Here is a 7,963-nt window from a genome sequence, read left to right on the forward strand (position 1 = left end):
TCCAGTAAGTTTGTTATTTTGTTCTTAATTTTGCCCTGTCTGCAAAGATATACCCCTACAAATAGTTACTATGATCTGAAAATGAGAGTTTTGCCATCCTAAATGTCAGTGTAACTGAATATATAAAGAGAACTTGTACCTGAGAAACTGTTGTACCTTGCTGTAACAAAATCTATATACTAAACTTACTTATTCTGTTACTGATGTGTAACTTCTGTTGCCATGAAGGTAAGCAGATTTGGGCATGATACTGGCACGGAACTGTACAGTTAAGTATCAGAAAGCCAAAGAGAAGTATTTGGGAGATTGAGACATAGCTGTAGCTTTAACCTGATTTAACCCTTAGGAGCTCATTGGCACTTTCAGGTCTCACACGTAGTCCTGTGTGCATTCTGATAGTCTGGGATTCATAGATAGGCTGTCTTTGTAGCCTAATTGCCGAGACACTGGTGCTTCCTAATTTGCCAGGCTGCAAGAACTTCTTACTGCATGCGGGCTGTACCAGTCAGGGATTAGATCAATAAATGTGCCATTTCAGAGGAAGGAAAATGAACATAATTCAGGTCATAAAGGGATAGCTTAATTCTCTTATGTCAGTATCTCTAAAGCTGTAATAGGCCAGTGGCCTCATACAGAAAACTACCCTTTTCAAAACATGAGTATAATCAGATTAGTGTTGGTAATACTGAACATTTTTTGAAGGGAGAGTAACATTTTAATTAGGCCAGTAATCAAACTCTGATCAGAGCAGATTTTGTCCTATGTATTGAAACTTTTATATTGCCTTTCAAATAATACCTCTTAATACTAAGAATCAGTATTTCTCCAAATTAGAAAAATAGAGATTTTGGTGTTGATGATCTTTGTAAAGTTTACATTATTTAGGGAAAGGGTATTCCAATCAAATTATTATTATTATTATTATTATTATTATTATTAATTTTGAACGGAGTTTTGCTCTTGTTGCCCAGGTTGAAGTGCAATGGCGCAATCTTGGCTTACCGTAAGCTCTGCCTCCTGGGTTCAAGTGAGGCTCGTGCCTCAGCCTCCCAAGTAGCTGGGATTACAGGCATGCATCACCACTCCCATCTAATTTTTGTATTATTAGTAGAAACGGGGTTTCTCCATGTTGGTAAGGCTGGTCTTGTACCTCCAACCTCAGGTGATCTGCCCTCCTCAGCCTCCCAAAGTGCTAGGATTACAGGCGTGAGCCACTGCGCCCCTTCCAGTCAAATTATTTTTAATTGCTGCATTTCCAAGTAATAGAATTAAAAGACATAAAATAAGAAAATAGTTTTAGCCTAGGGATGGAAAAAAGTCTGATTTACTATAACATCTCATGTTTTTTTCCATTAAGCTGTTTATATGTAAGCAACATTCTAAACTGGTTTTTTGTTTGGTTTGTTTGTTTGAGACAAACTGTCACCCAGGTTGGGAGTGCAGCAGCATGATCTTGGCTCACTGCAACTTCAACCTCCTGGGCTCAAGGGGTCCTCCCACCTCAGCCTCCCAAGTAGCTAGAGCTACAGGCACGCACTACCATGCCTAGCTTTTTTTTTATTATTATTTTTTGTAGAGACAGGGATAAGGTCTCCCTGTGTTGCCTAGGCTGGTCTTGAACTCTCAGGTTCAAGTGATCCCCCTGCCTCACCTTCCCAAAGTGTTGGGATTACAGGCATGAGCCACTGCACCTGGCCATAAACAAATTCTTAAATACCCAGTACACAGTATTGTTTTTATGTGTTTGTTTTTGAGACAGAGTGTCGTTCTGTCGCCCAAGCTGGAGTGCAGTGGTGTGATCTCGGCTCACTGCAACCTCTGCCTTCCGGGTTCAAGCGATTCTCATGCCTCAGCCTCCTGAGTAGCTGGGATTACAGATGCCCGCCATCATGCCTGGCTAATTTTTGTATTTTTAGTAGAGATGGGGTTTCGCCATGTTGGCCAGACTGGTCTTGAACTCCTGATCTCAAGTGATCCATCCACCTCGGCCTCCCAAAGTGCTGGGATTATAGGCGTGAGCCACCGTGCCTGGCCACGATAATGTTTTTTGTTAGCTACCGTGATTTTAAAAGACCCATACAGAGAAAAATCTTGGTTCTACCAAGAGCTAGTAGCATATGTTCAAGTTGTTAATGTACTATGTACTGGATGGTTATTTTTAATATTGCACTTCGTATTTTTTGCTCTTCACAGAAACGATAGATAATTCCCAAGGAGCTTACCAAGAGGCGTTTGATATAAGCAAGAAAGAGATGCAACCCACACACCCAATCCGCCTGGGGCTTGCTCTTAACTTTTCTGTATTTTACTATGAGATTCTTAATAACCCAGAGCTTGCCTGCACGCTGGCTAAAACGGTAAGATGTGTGTCGAGGAAATACCTACTTTAGCTACAGTTATTTGAGATACCAGGTATGTTAATTTATAGGTATTTTACTTGGATACCCAGGAATGATTTCTACTATATTTATTTTGAAATCTCCTCTTTTTCTTCCCATCATGATTACCTACTCCTACCCCGACACCTTACTCTACCCTATGATTATAAGCAGTGATGTGCCTACAGAGCATACTGAGCAGAGTAATCAAAGAAGGATAAATGATGTTAAGAAGGAAACATAAAAGATTAGAAAGTCATGCCTGCCAGGTTTGGTCACTAGAATAGCTGTGCATTAGCCACATTCCTCAAAGTGGCTCAAAACGAGAGAATAAAGAGGACCCTGTACAGATAAGTACTACTTCTTACTGGAAAGAAGTCTGTTAAGCATTGCTGCTGTTCCGTTGTCCTGTGAAAGAACCAAGACATGCTTGTTTACTAAATGTATAGTTTTATAAAATTCCAGTCATACTCGTAAGTTCTTAAACTGAGAGTGTGAGAGAATGGTTCCGTTGAGTTTGTTGATGGTAGAACATAAGGTGGGTGTTCACTTATTTTGTAACAATGGTTTGTAATTGTAGAATAACCAGTTTTTGTCAATGCACATATTTTACCATGGATATTAATATTTATCAGGCTTTTGATGAGGCCATTGCTGAACTTGATACACTGAATGAAGACTCATACAAAGACAGCACCCTCATCATGCAGTTGCTTAGAGACAACCTAACAGTGAGTTGTTTACTCTTTTAATTTTATTTCCTTTTCAGAAACAAAAGTATTTATATTTTATTTTGGACTTCGTGTCTTTTAGGGAAAATACATAAGAGCTGAAAGTATGAGATACGTGTTAGTATTTTATGGGACGAACATTATTTTGTAGGCGGGTTTTCAAGTTGAATAGGCATTTTATCAGACCTTCCTGAGAAGGTACTAACATTATAGGAACTCAATATTAATATTACTATTTCATTGGGATGAAGATGTTGATAAATTATGTTAATAAAGAGAGCTTATAAAGTTTCAATATTTTGGGGCAAATCAGCTATAGCCAGTTAGGGACTATCTAAATATCTAGGCTTTCTTAAAATCACATGAAGTACCTTGCTCTAATAAAAGTTTACTTTGTGAATTGTGCATGATATTCTACAAGCATTTAGGGAGTGAACCTGTACCTAAACTTACTCCTTCTCTGCTTCTAGGCAAAAGCTTCTGTTTTGTTTGTCTTTTTCTCCCTGCTTCTTAGATAGGTAATTGATAAAGGAAGTAATCAAGAAAAAGCACAGCTTAAGCTTTACTTTAACATTCTTTTGTAGGTTCAAGTAAATTTGATAGGTAAAATCTTAGACTTCACAGAAGGAAAAAGAAGGGAACAAATCTTTTAATATAAGTCTCGTCCTCCCAGCCCCCTAGTTTGGTGCTTTATCATTTACTAGATAGGATTTTTTAAATATTAGCACCATGTCTATTCAATTTTGCTGAATAGGGTAATTATGAATCCACTGAAAGGGGAATGAAGACCCTGCATTTCTAGCCATGAGAAGTGCCTGTGGTTGTGAGGGGACAATGGAAGATGATCAGCAAATAGTTCTACAGAGGAAGAGCAAATTAGGCAGTTATACCTCTTCCCAGATGTATACCTTGGAGTTACCTATCTTTTAATCGGTTTTGTTTTCTCTATTATGGAGACAGGTCTTTGGGGGATTTTGTTTTGTTTGTTTTTATTTAGTATCTTCATAATAACCTAAGGATTATGTAAGATTCTAGCTTTTCTGAAATTAACACTAATGTCTTGCTGTTGGTCTAATAAAGTGCAATTATAGTCAATAAATACTGACTTCTCTTCTTCACTTCATCTTTCTATCCTAAAATTAGAGAGATCCTGGAAGATCCACTTAGTTTTAACATTCTAATTCAAGAACCCTGTCTATACATGCACACATTGCTTCCCTGTAGCTTCCATCACCCACTTCTATTTAATTCTTGGAGAAACACAAAGTAAGTCTGCTTTTCCTATAGTTTAGCCCTTCACACACTTGAAAGTTGTTAACCATGATTGTGGCTTTTTCCTCCCTGTGACAGTGTTTTGCTCTATGAGTCTATAATAATACTGCAGTAGTGCTTTCAAGAGGAGCACTGGGCTGCTGCGAATAGAGACAGCATTAAATTCTAAGGCTATCACTTTGCTTATTCTGAAAGTAGAGTGCCTTTTTTAAAAAGTTACTTTCTTTTTTGTTTTTGTTTTTTTTTTTTGAGACAGGATCTCACCCTGTTGCCTAGGCTGGAGTGCAGTGTCGTAATCATGGCTCACTGCAGCCTCAACCTCCTGGATTCAAGCAGTCCTCCTGCCTCAGCCTCCTGAGTAATTAGGGCTATAGGCACACACCACCCCTTACCTGGCCAATTTTGTTTTTGAAATTTTTTGTAGACATGGGATCTTGCTTATGCCGTCCAGGCTGTTGAACTCCTGGCCTCATGCGATCTTCTCATCTCGGCCTCCCTAGGTGCTGGGATTACAGGCGTGAGCCACTGTGCCTGGCCAAATGCTTTTTAAATAAAAAGGAAGCTATAAAACCATGCCCCAGTGGTATATGTATGTATGTCATTTTGTAAATGCGTAGTGAAAGGTCTGCAAGGATGTACTTTGGGAAGGAGATGGTCTTTGGGGTTTTGAGAGAGAACTTCAGTCTTAGTCAAGATCTCCATTGTTTGAGGAATTTACTACTCTTGTAGTTAATTTTGATATAACAATAGTACTTAGTGTAATTGCCTAATCTAGAAATAGTAACTTAATATGATTCTTCTTTTTCTAGCTTTGGACATCAGACAGTGCAGGAGAAGAATGTGATGCGGCAGAAGGGGCTGAAAACTAAATCCATACAGGGTGTCATCCTTCTTTCCTTCAAGAAACCTTTTTACACATCTCCATTCCTTATTCCACTTGGATTTCCTATAGCAAAGAAACCCATTCATGTGTATGGAATCAACTGTTTATAGTCTTTTCACACTGCAGCTTTGGGAAAACTTCATTCCTTGATTTGTGTTTGTCTTGGCCTTCCTGGTGTGCAGTACTGCTGTAGAAAAGTATTAATAGCTTCATTTCATATAAACATAAGTAACTCCCAAACACTTATGTAGAGGACTAAAAATGTATCTGGTATTTAAGTAATCTGAACCAGTTCTGCAAGTGACTGTGTTTTGTATTACTGTGAAAATAAGAAAATGTAGTTAATTACAATTTAAAGAGTGTTCCACATAACTTCTTAATTTCTACATTCCCTCCCTTACTCTTCGGGGGTTTCCTTTCAGTAAGCAACTTTTCCATGCTCTTAATGTATTCCTTTTTAGTAGGAATCCAGAAGTATTAGATTGAATGGAAAAGCACTTGCCATCTCTGTCTAGGGGTCACAAATTGAAATGGCTCCTGTATCACATACGGAGGTCTTGTGTATCTGTGGCAACAGGGAGTTTCCTTATTCACTCTTTATTTGCTGCTGTTTAAGTTGCCAACCTCCCTTCCCAATAAAAATTCACTTACACCTCCTGCCTTTGTAGTTCTGGTATTCACTTTACTATGTGATAGAAGTAGCATGTTGCTGCCAGAATACAAGCATTGCTTTTGGCAAATTAAAGTGCATGTCATTTCTTAATACACTAGAAAGGGGAAATAAATTAAAGTACACAAGTCCAAGTCTAAAACGTTAGTACTTTTCCATGCAGATTTGTGCACATGTGAGAGGGTGTCCAGTTTGTCTAGTGATTGTTATTTAGAGAGTTGGACCACTATTGTGTGTTGCTAATCATTGACTGTAGTCCCAAAAAAGCCTTGTGAAAATGTTATGCCCTATGTAACAGCAGAGTAACATAAAATAAAAGTACATTTTATAAACCATTTACTATGGCTTTGTAACAATTGCGTACCCATATTTTAAGGGACAGGTGAATTTACTACTTTCTAAAGTTTATTGATACTTCCCTTTTATGTAAAATGTAGTAGTGATACCTATATTTCCACATTGTGCATTGTGACACACTTGTCTAGGGATGCCTGGAAATGTATAAAATTGGACTGCATTTCGTAGAGTGTTTTACTATAGATCAGTCTCATGGGCCATCTCTTCCTCAGATGTAAATGATATCTGGTTAAGTGTTATATGGAATAAAGTGGACATTTTAAAACTAGCAAAGTTAATTATGTGATTGTGAGTGCCTTGGCTGTTATTAGAATTGTGCTTCAGTGGATATTCAAAAGGAATGTAAGAGTTCAGACCCAGATACTCCTCAACTTAAAATGGGGCTACACCCTGATAAACCCATTGCAAGTTGAAAATACGAAGTCAAAACTGCATTGAGTACACCTAACCTAATGAACATTATAGCTTAGCCTATCCTACATTAAATGTGCCCAGAACACTTAGTCCTACAGTTGGGCAAAATCAAAGAACATGAAGCCTACTTTATACTAAAGTGTTGGATCTCTCATGTAATTTGTTGAACACTGAAAGTGAAAAACATTGATTGTATGGGTACTTGAAGTATGCTTTCTACTGAATGCCTGTTACTTTCGCACCCATTGTAAAGTCAAAAAATTAAGTTGGGGACTCTATGCTTCTGTTTGTAAACATTCAGTCTTACTATTAGTGAGTTCAGAATAATTTTGGTTTTATAGTATCACAATGGCTATTATTTTACTAACCAATCTCAGTGGAATAAGTGAGACTGAATGACTTGAGAACTGATTTTTAAGTCAGAAGATAATCTGAAAAAATAGCTATGTAGGATTCTTCTTGATCCTAAAATGTGAATATGAAACAAGGCTTCATTTATACTTGGTTTTTTTTCTTTCTTTTTTTTTTTTTTTTTTTGAGACAGAGTTTCACTCTGTTGCCCAGGCTAGAGTGCAGTGGTGCGATCTCAGCTCACCACAACCTCCGCCTTCTGGGTTCAACAGATTCTCCTGCCTTAGTCTCCTGCGTAGCTGGGATTACAGGCACCCGCCACCACACCCGGCTAATTTTTTGTTTTTTTAGTAGAGACAGGGTTTCACCATGTTGGCCAGGCTGGTCTTGAACTCCTGACCTCAGGTGATCCACCTGCCTGAGCTTCCCAAAGTGCTAGGATTACAGGCATGAGCCACTGCGCCCGACCTATACTTGTTTTCTAAGGGGAAATGAAAAGGCAGAATTCAGTAGGACTCTGGTACCCCAAAATTTAAATCAGGACACTACTTTTTAAATAAAAATCGTAGTAAAAATAACATTTTGAATTGAGAAAAAATGATCATGTCTTAAGACCAGTAAAATGGTATCTGCTGAGTAATGAATTATGTTATCAAAGTGGCCTTAAAGAATAGATTATTTTCTAGCCGGGCGCTGTGGCTCACACCTGTAATCCCAGCACTATGGGAGGCTGAGGCGGGTGGATCATTTGAGGTCAGGAGGTCGAGACCAGCCTGGCCAATATGGTGAAATCCTGTCTCTATTAAAAATACAAAAATTAGGCTGGGCACAGTGGCTCGCACCTGTAATCCCAGCACTTTGGGAGGTTGAGGCAGGTGGATCACTTGAGGTCAGGAGTTCAAGACCA

General features: G+C 38.5%; 1 protein-coding gene across 1 annotated transcript in view; it reads left to right on the forward strand.

Annotated features, from left to right (window-relative positions):
• YWHAQ (tyrosine 3-monooxygenase/tryptophan 5-monooxygenase activation protein theta) overlaps positions 1 to 6,559 on the forward strand; it is a 47,420-nt gene extending 40,861 nt beyond the window's left edge. The window contains exons 4-6 of the mRNA XM_054474423.2: positions 2,194 to 2,357; positions 3,014 to 3,109; positions 5,191 to 6,559. Coding sequence (XP_054330398.1) covers positions 2,194 to 2,357; positions 3,014 to 3,109; positions 5,191 to 5,250 — 320 coding nt within the window. The 3' untranslated portion in view covers positions 5,251 to 6,559. The remainder of the gene's footprint in view (positions 1 to 2,193; positions 2,358 to 3,013; positions 3,110 to 5,190) is intronic.
• The last annotated feature ends 1,404 nt before the right edge of the window (positions 6,560 to 7,963 follow it).

The sequence above is a fragment of the Pongo pygmaeus genome, chromosome 12, assembly GCF_028885625.2.
Source record: "Pongo pygmaeus isolate AG05252 chromosome 12, NHGRI_mPonPyg2-v2.0_pri, whole genome shotgun sequence".
In the NCBI taxonomy this organism is placed as follows: domain Eukaryota; kingdom Metazoa; phylum Chordata; class Mammalia; order Primates; family Hominidae; genus Pongo; species Pongo pygmaeus.